The 12,667-nt window shown below is 44.1% G+C and overlaps 1 protein-coding gene across 1 annotated transcript in view; it reads right to left on the bottom strand.

Moving 5' to 3' along the window:
* Acat1 (acetyl-CoA acetyltransferase 1) overlaps window positions 1-9,424 on the bottom strand; it is a 27,910-nt gene extending 18,486 nt beyond the window's left edge. Inside the window, exon 1 of the mRNA XM_028783616.1 lies at window positions 9,297-9,424. Coding sequence (XP_028639449.1) covers window positions 9,297-9,359 — 63 coding nt within the window. The 5' untranslated portion in view covers window positions 9,360-9,424. The remainder of the gene's footprint in view (window positions 1-9,296) is intronic.
* Between the last annotated feature and the right edge of the window lie 3,243 nt (window positions 9,425-12,667).

Here is a 12,667-nt window from a genome sequence, read left to right as displayed (position 1 = left end):
CTGGAGGTCAGCCTGGTCTACAGAGTGAGTTCCAGGACAGCCCGGGCTATACAGAGAAACCCTGTATCGAAAAAAACAAACAAACAAACAAACAAAACATTTTAAGTAAAGCTTGCTGTTACTCCCCAAGCCCTTCCAACAGGCGCCTCTTTATTTACACAAGGCAAGCATACTTCATGGAACATGGCCTATATTGCCCGATAACCCAGTACAGGTGGGACTAGAGTGTGGCTCAGTGGCACAGTGAAGGCTTGGAATGTGGGAGGTTCTGCTGAGCCTCTGCACCAGACTCACAAAGAACAGAAGGAGAAGCACCTTCATTCTTTCCCCACTATTTGTAGAAACAAATGTCAACAGAGGGAGTTCTGAAAATGTAGAGCAGAGTTCAAACCCTACCTGATCTGAAGCTGGACTGTGAGGTCAGCAAGCCTGCCATTCAAACTCGGCAGCATCTATTCAGACACCAGCTGGCAGCAGTTACAGTGTGCAGTTAGAGCTCATAAAAAGAGCGAACACCAGCCGTGCAAATGTCTAGACTTTCAGGTGACCCAAGATTAAACATTTTGTCCTAACTGAATGTAGACATCTAAAATTTTCAACTTAAAACTCAGAATAAACAAAACATAAATTTGACACTGGAGTTATAAATAGAAACAGCCATGGTAACCAAACTGGTTTTCACAAAGTACTTGAATGACAGAGGCATATACAGAGGCATATGGCAGAGACAGCTCGACAGGACAGAAGTGACTCCAACAATGGTTTTCCTCAATGAAAGTGTGAAAGAATGTGATGGGGAAATGCCACGCAATCAACTCTGCTATACAAACAACTCGGTCTACATTTGATTTTAAAATGATTATGTCACAAAATATATCTTCCATTTCGAAGAGGTCTGTCTTCAGTCTTTGCTGTGTCATACAGAGATGACCAGAATGCATAAAATTATCTGATACTTCTTTTGTTCGAGCAAACACTTGAGGCTTTACAGGGACTGAGATCTGTCACCGTGGACTTACACTCCAGCAGCAATACAAGTTTGTAGAGAGGTGTCAAAATCACTTGGACATATTCCCTAGTGTTTCATAACTATGAGAACACCACCATAAGCAAGCTGCCCCTGGGGTTCAACGGAGAGTGGTCCCTTGGTTTGAGCAGTGGTCTGTTGGAATCTTTTATTAACATAACACTTGATACCAGTTGTTATTAAATTAGCCTGTGTTTATTCCGACTGAAATGAAACAGCTAATACATGTATACCTTTAAAAATATTGTTTTAGACAGCGTCTTGCTATGTGTATGTAGCATAGGCAAGACTTGAAATCAAGTTCCTCTGACACCAAACCCAACCCTATATCTGCATTTCTTAAAGACTGCCGTTAAATTAGAAGATACATAGTGTTCTTACTCTCCTGAGCTTCCCACAATCCCTTAAGTGACAGTACACTCAGCCATGACCACAAACACATCCAAGATCAATTAAGCAAGGTCCAAGTGCATGAGCTCAATGGCTGTGCTCCTCAGTCATGCCTTCTACATAGATAAGTCATGCTGTTGTTTATACATAATCTGCATGCCTACTCTCACACTGTCTGCAAAATAACTCTAATAAAAATTCTGACATGTTAAATATGCCAGTCCTTGCTACCAGCCAGACTCCTTTCTCCATGAGGGCAACAATTCCATCACCAGCTCTGACTAGAGTTGATGGCACCAAGAATAGACTAGACTTGCAAGTGTCTGGCTCATTTTCACTGAAGGGTCCCTGTGTGTCCACTATGGCAATCATGCCATATACACCTTTCCTATATCATTTCTCTCTTTTCCTTCTGGATCATTCCATAGGCATGTAAGTGCACTCCAACTCTTCTAGCCTAGAACATTTAACTGAACACACAGCCCACATACAGAGAACTTTGACATTTTCCGTGGCCTGCAATGTCTCGTTGCTCTTGCTTCCTGTTATCTTTGCCACTTTACCACTGTTGGCTCTGAACAAGATCCATACTGTCTGGAACAAAAGCAAATAAATGCTTCAGAAACTGCATGGTAGTCTGGATCCTGGTAGTCCTGTGAGATCCAGACCTAGTCCTGTGAGATCCAGACCACTACGGTTATCAATGCTGGGTTAAGAAATTTATTGCCAGTTGGGCAGTGGTGGCGCACACCTTTAATCCCAGCACTTGGGAGGCAGAGGCAGCAGATTTCTGAATTTGAGGCTAGCCTAGTCTACAGAGTAAGTTCCAGGACAGCCAGGGCTACACAGAGAAACCCTGTCTCGAACCCCCCCCAAAAAAAAGAAAGAAAAAAAGAAAGTTTATTGCCTATTCATGAAAGCTGCCCTGTTTAATAAGTGGTTGGCCATACGTACATGCAAAGCTATTTTTATGAAACATTTATATATAGTAGTAAGTGTGGATATTTTATCTAGGCATGTATGTGGCTCTAATTACAAGCCTGTGTATGTAACAGAAAATAATGGCATACCTTTATGGAACTGAACAAATATGCTGTTACTATCAGCATCCATCCATCCATCCATCCATCCGTCTGTCCATCCATCCATCCATCATCCATCCATCCATCCATCCATCCATCCATCCATCCCATCCTCCGAACCCCAGCAATAGGCAAAATGGGTGGTGATGGTGTTCTTATTTCAGTCAGGAGCAGAGCAGATGGCAGTCCTTTGTTCATCCTAGCTTGATGCCTGGCTTGGTGGCCAAAGCTGTCTTAGGTCTAGGACTCATAAAAATCAAATCAAATCAAATCCAGGCAGCACAGACAGAAACCTGAGGACTGCCATGTCACCCACAGACCTGCCATCCAGCACATGGCCATAGACACCCACTTGTCGCCACACCACATAGCATGGATGGAGGATGTCGCCCCGGGGGGCACACCAGCCTTGTGGGCACCCTGCAGTTGCAGCAAACATGATGTGCAAGTATGTTGTCATCATATGGGAAGAGAACAGAAGGGGAACAGCCTGGGCACTATGAAGAGAGATGGAACCGGAGGAAAGTGAGTGTGGAGAGGAGAAGCCTGCTGTGAGTGGCCAGTCCTGCCACCTGGGGCCATGGTGAGGTCCCAGGCCAAGTTGCTTCTGAGGGACACGTCTGAGTCTGTGGCTATGCAGGGGTTGGCATCGATGTCCATGACATAGTACCACTAGAGAACACGGGCTGTCCTGGTTGGGACAGCTGCCAGGGACCCTGTGGATGTCCATGGGCTGTGCAGAACTGGCCCTGCCCCTCACTCTCCAGTACTCTGGAGAACCTACCCCATCTCTCACCAGCAGTGCACTTAGGAGAGTGGGCCTTGAACCTATCCTGACAGCACAATGGAGCTGGCCCTGGTGTCAGGGGTGTGGGTCTGGACCCAAGGGCATGAGAGCAGGAGAGCTGATCCTGCCTCCTGATGATGGTGGCAGTGGATGGCCTATCCAGACCAGTGCTAGAGAGCTCGCCCACAGCAGATAAGGGAGAGCCAATTACTGACCAGCTCAGCTACCACCCATGCCCAGACCCAGGGCTCTGAGCTGGCCCACCCCCAAATCTATATCATTTGCTAAAGGTTGGGACATGTGAAAGGGCCAGTTCTGCAGATCCAAAGCTGCAGGATCTCCATGACACAGAGCAACAACAGGACAGAAGCCAGAGACCTTGAACCAGACCAATGACTCACTGCAAGTGAAGCTGTGTAGGCGGAGGATACACTGTGACACTGTGACACCCTAGAGTTTCTATGATGAGATGTTTTCTGGTTTTTGTTGTGGTGGTGGTTGCTTATTTGTGTGTTTTATTTTGGAGGGAAGTTTGAAGGGCGAAGTGCAGATGTGAGGGGACAGGTAGATGACCGAGACTGGGGTGCACGATGTGAAACTCATAAGGAATCAATACAAAGTTTAAAATACGGATATATTTGAGAAGACAGATGTTTAACTAAAATCTTTTCGCTCAACCTCTGCTATGCTGGCCTCGCCTTTCCACAGATATGTAAACCTGTTTTTATTGAGAACTTCACAGCAAATTATGTAGGCTAGCTTCACTGGGCTTCTTTTTGTTTTGTTTTGTTTGTGACAGGATCTCACTTTGTTCCCCGACAGTACTGAAACTCACTATGTAGACCAGGTTAGACTCAAACCTACAGTGTTTCTGCCTTCTGAGTGCTGAGATTAAAGGTGTGTGTCATCATGTGCTTCTTTTGTTTTTAATTAAAAACCTATTTAGTCTGTGTTTGGGTGAGAGAGAGAGAGACAGAGAGACAGAGAGAGAGACAGAGACAGAGAGAAACAGAGAGAGAAGTATGTTTAAGTTACTGGGAGTTACTTCTTACCTTCCAAATTGTTTGAGGTAGACACTTGTTCCTGCCACTGTGGCAGGCACTTCCCCTAGTTCCATCTCCCATGTCACTGTAGGAGTACAGGGATTTCAGAGGTGGATTACCACATCCAGCTTTTAATGGGAGTCCAGGAATCTGAACCTAGGTTGTCACTTTCATCCACTGAGCCATCTCTCTGGCCCAGATGATTTGTTTTAATTCTTCACGTCTAAAGTCAAATGACAAACCCTAAAGGATTTTCTTTATTTACTTTATTTAAAGCTGGGCTATCATGCCTGATGGCCCACACCTGTAATTCCAGCACAAAGGAAGCAGAGGTAGGAGAATCCTGGGTTCAAGGATAGCCTGGATTCTATAACAAGTTCTAGGATAGCCTGAGTTATAATCAGACCCTATTTCTAAATAATATATAACAAATCTGACCTCTATTTTTTAGCTCTTTCTTATGCTGACACCATCAGTTCCTCCCTCAGAGTAACTTTTCCATCTTAGAAGTATGTATGAAGAATATCATTCCTCACCCCTCCCCCAAACATAAAGCAATCATCCTGAGATCAGGACTGTGGCTACTGTTTACAGATAAATCCCAGCATCAAAACCCTGAAGAATGAATGATAAGATATTATTTACTTATCTCAGTGACAGTTGCAGATGCAAAACAAGTATGAGGACAAAGTCTGTTTACTAACAAGGCTGAAAAACATATTCCCAGTAACCCTTTAAGAAAGCAGCAAACGGTGGGGCAGTGGTGGCGCACGCCTTTAATCCCAGCACTCGGGAGGCAGAGACAGGCGGATTTCTGAGTTCGAGGCCAGCCTGGTCTACAGAGTGAGTTCCAGGACAGCAAGGACTATACAGAGAAACCCTGTCTTGAAAAACAAAAAACAAACAAACAAACAAAAAAAGAAAGCAGCAAACAAGAAGCCCAGAGTAGCTGCAGCCTATCTATCTTACATGGTCAAAAAAGCTTCTCTGGAATGGCCATGATGCTGAAAACCAGAGTCAGCCTTAGAGAACAGCCTTAGAGAACTAGCCGTGTGAGCCACAGGGAATGGCCGGCCCATTGTGAGTTACAAGCAGCATATTCTACACTCAGGAAGAGAGGACAGGGCAGAGCTGAGACAGAGCTCAGTGGGAGAATGCTTACTGAGGCTCTCACATCACTCCTTGGGTGTCTTACAGTTTCCATTGCTTTGAGAAAACATTACAACCAAAAAACAAGCTGGGGAAGAAATGGTTTATTCTGCTTATACTTCCACATTGCTGTTCATCACCAAAAGAAGTCAGGACAGGAACTCACACAGGGTAGGAAACTGGAGGCAGGAGCTGACGCAGAGGCCATGGAGGGGTGCTGCTTTCTGGCTTGCTCCCTCAGGCCTGCTCAGCCTGCTTTCTTATAGAACCCAGAACCACTAGCCCAGGTATGGCACCATTCACAGTGGGCTGGGCCCTCCCACACTGATCACTAATTAAGAAAATATTTCAGGAAGGTATTTCCTCACCCAAGGCTTTTTTCTCTTTGATGACTTTAGCTTGTGCCCAGAAACACAAAACCAGCCAGGATGCTGAGTAAAAAATGTGACATGCAGAAGTAGGCACAGCACTTGAACTGAGGCTGCACAAGTAGCTGCAGGCATGGGAAGGATCTGGATTCTGCCCATGCCATCGCCAGCCACTTTCCTAAGAAAGCTCTAGCCACAGCATAAAAAGACGAATGTAGCAGGCAAGAGTAGACAGTAGGGAAAGCGGGCAGGCAACGGTGAGTGTGGCTACTGTTAGGAGGTACAGGAGGGCTGGACACAGGATCTGGAATATCTGCTGATCTCCTTTCACAAACAGGAATCTAAAGCCCTGGCAGATCCAGTCTCTGGAGTCATGAAGCCAGGGAAGGGCAAGTGCTGTCAAGTCCTCTAGGGCCTCTACTTTTGGCATTTAGTCTATTATCAGGCATTTAGACTATTATAAATCTCTAGCTTACTAAAATGATAACAGACCTCGGGAACCTGAGGTACTGCTCCTTCCAGAGCACAGCATCTCTCATTGGACAGTGATCATTTACTTCACTGATCAAGTCAGTCAAAAGTAACACTAATTTTTTTTAAGATTTATTTATTCTTTTATGTATGAGTACACTGTAGCTGTCTTCAGACACACGAGAAGACTGATCCCATTACAGATGGTTGTGAGCTACCATGTGGTTCCTGGAAATTGAACTCAGGACCTTTGGAAGAACAGTCAGTGCTCTTAACTGCTGAGCCATCTCTCCGGCCCAACACTAATTTTTTTTTAATTGCTCCTTTGTAGGTATAGGTATAACCAGAGACACAGAAAAAAAAATTACAGGTAAATCCTATATGTTAAAACAACTCTAAAACCCTGCCCAACATGCTAGGCATTCCAGCATCTCAGTATATGGGATGTGGAGGCAAAAGAATCAGGAACCCCAGATGAGCAAGGGCTACACAAACAAGACATGTTAAAAAACAGACAGCTGGATGGTGGTAATGTACACATTTAGTTCCAGCACTCAGGAAACAGAGGCAGGTCAATATCAAAGTTTGAGGCCAGCCTCATCTACAGAGCAAATTCCAGGTCAAGGCTACAAAGAGAAACCCCGTCTGAAAACAAATAAACAAAAAAAAGAAAGACAGACAGACAGGCAGATAACAGGATAAAATCCCATAAAGTTTTGTTGAATACAGAGAGGTGTGTACTTGAAAGCAAAGGTTAAAGAGCCCACACAATGGGTGAAAGGTCAATTCCACACTACAGCACAGAATGTTAAAAATTCTTTTTAGAAAGATTTCTATGGTTATGTAAATGATGGCTTAATATTAATTTAATTCAAGTGACATCCAATACTTCATTTCTAGAGTTCAAAAGTTAACTGGGCTGGAGGACTTGGATTCAGTCCCAAGCATGTCGTGGTACCTAACCGTTAATTCCAAAACTCAAGATGAAGAGGCAAAAAGAACATGCATTCTGAAGACCATCTTAGAGTAGAGTAATATCCAACCTAAAGGGGTGACAGGTACATGGCACATGCTATATAACCTATAGGTAGTAAAAGCCCAGAACACAGGCAACTAGAGAGTGTAGAAATAAATACTGGGAAGGGACATATTTAAGTCACTGGAACCCAGAGAAGAAGAATATGGAGAAGGCCCCAAATCCAGGACTAAGAGGGGATTCATTGTTAAATTACATTTGATACTGTCCAGAAATCCCTCCTTCAGCCTCAAGTTCTAGATCAGCTTCTAATTATATCAGTTTCATTTTGATTGCACTGTTTTGAGACAATCTTTGACTATGCAGCCCAGGGTAGCCTCAAATCACAACCCTCCTGTCTGAGCTTCTCCAATGTGGGATTACATACAGATGGACTCCACTGCACCGGTTCAGACTCACTGTCCTCATGCAGAAGATAATTTGCACTTGGTTATAAAATCTTCAGTGTGAAGGCTCTGCTCACTTTTGTTCACATGCCTTGAGTAACCTGGCTTATCGAATTAATCCATCTAGACACCATTATTCAGAATCCTAGTTAACCTAACTTTACTGTAATTTCTCCAGCCATCCCAGGAAAACTTACAAACTCATCAAGAACTCCTCTGGGCAAGATGGCCTGCTCTTTTAATCCCAGATAATCCAGAGGCTGAGGTAGGGGAGTGACAAGTTCAAAGTCAGATGGCCTAGACAGCAAAATCAGGAGAAAGAGTGTAATAGTGGAGGGGAGGGAGGAAGGAAAAGGGGGACGAGGTAAAAGAACAGAGGGGAGGAGAAGGAAGGGTCAGAAGGAAAAGGGCACACGAGGCTTTTGGGGGAACACTTATTTTATGGGCAAGGTACTGCCCATCCTACCAGACGAGAAAATTAACTATCCTTCTGGCTTTTCTATTACTGCAGTCACCCAGTGTTTATTATTGATTTTCATCTTTCTGAGACTGGGTATCTCCAAATTGCCCACGTGGGTTGAAACCCTTGATCCCAAGCTCCTCTTGTCCTGGCCTGTGGAGTTTCTGGAACTGGAGACACCAGCAACTCAAGTAAGATTAATTTTATGGTTTGCCCTCAGCTTCCAGCTCCAAGCCTCATGCCCTGCGTTCTTCTTTCACAATCGTTCGCATAAGCAATGATCTCTTCCAGCTCCTACTGCCGGAACTACCCAGTTCAGTGAACCCTGCCTATTACAGAAACAAAAACCATGCAAACCTAACTCCAGACTCTTGAAGATTGACAGACACTATCTGGAATGCCACCTCTGGAAACTGCAAAGTGTTCACCAAACACAACTAGAAGAGAGGCACCCACTCTAAATAGAATTTATTTCTTGTACTGTGTCAGTAGCCATCTTGTTAGTTTTAAGACAATCTTTTGATTGTCATATAGTGCCTGAGCCCTGATTAAGACCAAAAATTAAACCAATGATTAGCCAGGTGGTGGTGCACGCCTTTAATTCCAGCACTAAGGAGGCAGGGGAAAGCGAATGAGTTCGAGGCCAGCCTGGGGGTTGGGGGTGGGAGTGGGAAGAAGAGAGAGAGAGGCATAGAGAAGCATAGAGAGGCAGAGAGAGGCAGAGAGAGACAGAGAGAGATGAGTTAGTTCGTTCCAGGACAGCCAGCGTTACCAAGAAAAACCTATATCAAAAATACAAACCAAAACCCAAACCCCAAATCAACTACCCACCTAACCCCCCCCCCCCAAAACAAAGAGAAAAGAAAAAAAGAAAAAGAAAAAAATCACAAGGTCACAAGCATTCTTTAAACGACTCAGCATTCTGAAGCCTGAGATCGCGCCTGGCCAGGCCCAAGCCTCGGAGTACGACTGCAGCACAGACAGGCGAACACACGACCGCGACCCCGAGGAACACTCGCCCCCGAGGAGCTCATGCTGAGCATTGTGGCCGGTGAGGATCCCCGGAACCCGACCCACCCCGAATCGACTCTGCTCACCTGCAGCAGCCCGCGAAGCAGAGGCCTGCGGACGACGCCCTGCAGAGTCACCAAGGCAGCCATGGAGACGGGAAAGGCAGTCAAGGGCAGAAAGACGCGCCGCGACCTCCACTTCCCACCGCAGACCCCGCGACGTCGTGGCGGGCACCGCCCCGGCCCTCTCCTCCAATAGCAGTCCAAGATCGCTACGCTCGGCGGCGATTGGCCCGTAGCCAGGGGGCGGGGCCTGGGGCTTGGCAGGAGGACAAGCCGAGGCTCGCAGGGACAAAAAAAATGGACTAATGAATTACCACGTGGCTTGACACCTGGCTGGTGCAGCCTAAACCGCTTTTAATCTCTTGATGCCTGTTATTTCTGTACAGTCCAAGACTTTCCATTCACTCAACTGCGCCTGACCGTGTGACTTGTATTTACCTAGACAAAGGATATTGGTAACCGTTTCCAGCAATTCCAATTATATTCATTTATAATACAAATAAACCAATTACTTATGTTAAGAGAATTTTGAAGTTTTTTTTGTAGGATGCTAAGTAAAATACTTATTACTATCTAAACTTCACTGAGTGATAAGATTACATCAACTTTCAGAGAAACTTCCTGTAGGTTGGGTGTGGGAGCACACATTCAGGAAAGAGGCAGGTGGATCTCCATGAGTTGAAGGCCAGCCTGGTCCACATAGCAAGTACCGGAACAACTAAAACTACAAAGGAAGACCCTGTCTCTGAAAAATTAAAACTAAACAAAAACCCTCTATGTATTAACTGATACGTTAAATTCTCATATTTGTGGAACACATTGCTAAGGTTAGTTGGGGCGGGTTGTTTTGTTTGGGTTTTGTTTGCTTAGTTTTTACATAGGGTCCCACTGTGTAGCTCTGGATATTCTGGAATTCACTATGTAGATCAGGATGGCTTTGAACTCACAGAGATCTCTGTCTTTGCCTCCTTATCGATAGGATTAAAAGCACTATGCCCAGCCCATTTGCTGATTTTGACTCTTCAGTTGGGGATAGCAGATCTTTCTGACTTGTAACATTAATTTTCCTTTATGTAAAACAAAAGACACCACAACATACAAATTGAACAATTTACTTCAAGCCAACCTGTTTTATGTAATTGTGTGCATTCTTGTGTAGGTCAAGGGTCAACATCAGATAACCTCCTCTGTGGCTATCTGCTGTGTTGTTTATTTTGAGATAGGGTCTATCTATCCTTGCACTTGGAGCTCACTAAAGCAGCTAGTTAATAAGCCACCATCTCTGCTCCCTCACTTCCAACCCCATCCATAGCACTGGGAATACAATCAAGGGCCCTCATGCCTAGCTTTTTCTATGGGTGTTGATGATCTAAACTCTTGCTTGTGAAGCATGCAATTTGCACACTGAGTCATCCTCCCAGCCCCTTTTGGGGTAAAGTGTGTGTATGTGTATGTTCTTTCTTTTGTGTACATGAACGAAGTGCATACAGGTGCCTGAAGAGGGCAGTAGAGGTTGTCAAAACCCCTGGAACTGAAGTTATAGGTAGTTGGGAACTGTCAGATATGTTTTGAAAACTGCACCCAGGTCCTCTCTAACAGCTGCTAGTATTTTAACTGCTGGGCCATAAGCCCCATTTTTTTTTTTAAGTCAGAGTCTCATGTAGCCTAGGATACTCTCAATCCCACTAGGTAGTCCAAGATGACCTTGAATTTATACTCCTCCCACCTCCACCTTTGGATTGCAGGGAATACAGGTGGGTTTTGAACCCAGGGCTTCATATAATCTAGACAAGTATTCTACTAAGTGACATCTTCACTATGAAGCCTACTGTATGTGTGGGTGTGCCTTCGTAATTAAGATACTCACTAAATCAAAATGCCTTGGGTGATTGCCAAAGCTTTGGAACGGCCTTGTATAAGGAGCCTACACATCTTCAACATGGGTTTTTGTTTTGTTTTGTTGTTGTAGTTTTTGTTTTTTTGTTTGTTTGTTTGTTTTGGAGTGTGTCTAATTGTCAAAGAAGGGATGAATGTCCTAAAGCATGAATGTGGAGATTAGAAGAAAACTTGCTTTTCGTAACATAGTACCCTGGGATCAAACTCAGGTTACAGGATTAGTAGCAAGCTCCTTCACCCACTGTGCTGGTCATGGTGGGGGACACCTTTAATCTCAGCATTTGGGAGGCAAAGGCAGGTTGATCTGAGTTCAAGAACAGTATGGTCTACAATGCCAGTTCCAAGACAGCCAAGGGTACTCAGACACAAAGATCATATTCCTTACTACTTCAATCTCATTGTTATGTTTGCCCTTTTGATTTAGCTTTAGCAGGTCATAGTTGTCTATAAACTTATTTTTTCTAGATTTTCTAATTTGATGGAATATAAGCTTTCCAAGTGGTCCCAACATTATTGTAATATTTCTTTTCAGCTCTAATTTTATTAATTTGCATTCTTTTTCCTCTTTGGCTAATTCAGCTGGAGGTTGTCATTCTTGTTTATTTTTCTTTTCAAAAAGCTATTGTATTGGTTCTTTGTTCTTTTTCTGTTTCTACTTACTAGATTTTTTTGGTCTTTTTCTGAGACAAGGTTTTGTTGCACAGCCCTAATTGGCTTGGAACTCATTGTAGACCAGGCTAGCCTTGACTTTGCAGTGATTACTGCCTCAGTCTCCCCTGTACTGGGAGTCTAGCCATGTAACACCTGTCTAGCTTCTCCATTTGATTTCTGCCTTGATTTCTGTGACTTCGATATTGCTATTTTTTTAAGACCTTGAAGCTCACCATTATTTGAGACTTCTGTGATTTTAAAAAAAAAAAGATATGCATGAGTGTTTTGCCTACATGCATATCTATCCTCCAAATGTATGCCTCGTGGCCACAGAGGAAGAAAAAGGGCATAGGATCCTTAAAACTGGAGTTGCAGATAGTTATGAGTCACCAGGTGGGTGCTGGGAATTAAACCCAGGACCTATGAAAAGGCACCAAATGCTCTTAACTGCTCAGTCACAAGCCCCTGAAAATTTTGTGGGAAAACAACAAAAACAAAATTTAAGCCAGGTGTTGTAGCACACACATTTTTTTCCCAGGACTCAGGGAGAAGACGCAGCTGAAATCTCTTGAATTCACGTCTGGCTTGGTGTACAGAGTGAGTTCCAGAACAGCCAGGACTATGTAGAAATCGATGTCTTGCAAAAACAAATAGATTAACATCTTAGCCTAGCACACTAGATATTACCAGGATTCTGTTGTTTGGTGAAAGGTGTTATCTTTATATTCTTTAGAAATGACTTTATGTCATTTCTATCCATAAATTCCCAAATCATCTAAGTTTGTATTATTGTTAGTCTTTAAGGCACACATGCTACAGGGCAGCTGTGGAGACAGATGACAACTGTG

The sequence above is a fragment of the Grammomys surdaster genome, unplaced genomic scaffold (assembly GCF_004785775.1).
Source record: "Grammomys surdaster isolate TR1022 unplaced genomic scaffold, NIH_TR_1.0 1162, whole genome shotgun sequence".
In the NCBI taxonomy this organism is placed as follows: domain Eukaryota; kingdom Metazoa; phylum Chordata; class Mammalia; order Rodentia; family Muridae; genus Grammomys; species Grammomys surdaster.
The sequence above is the reverse complement of the archived record's forward strand: the minus strand, read 5'-3'. Positions and strand labels throughout refer to the sequence as shown.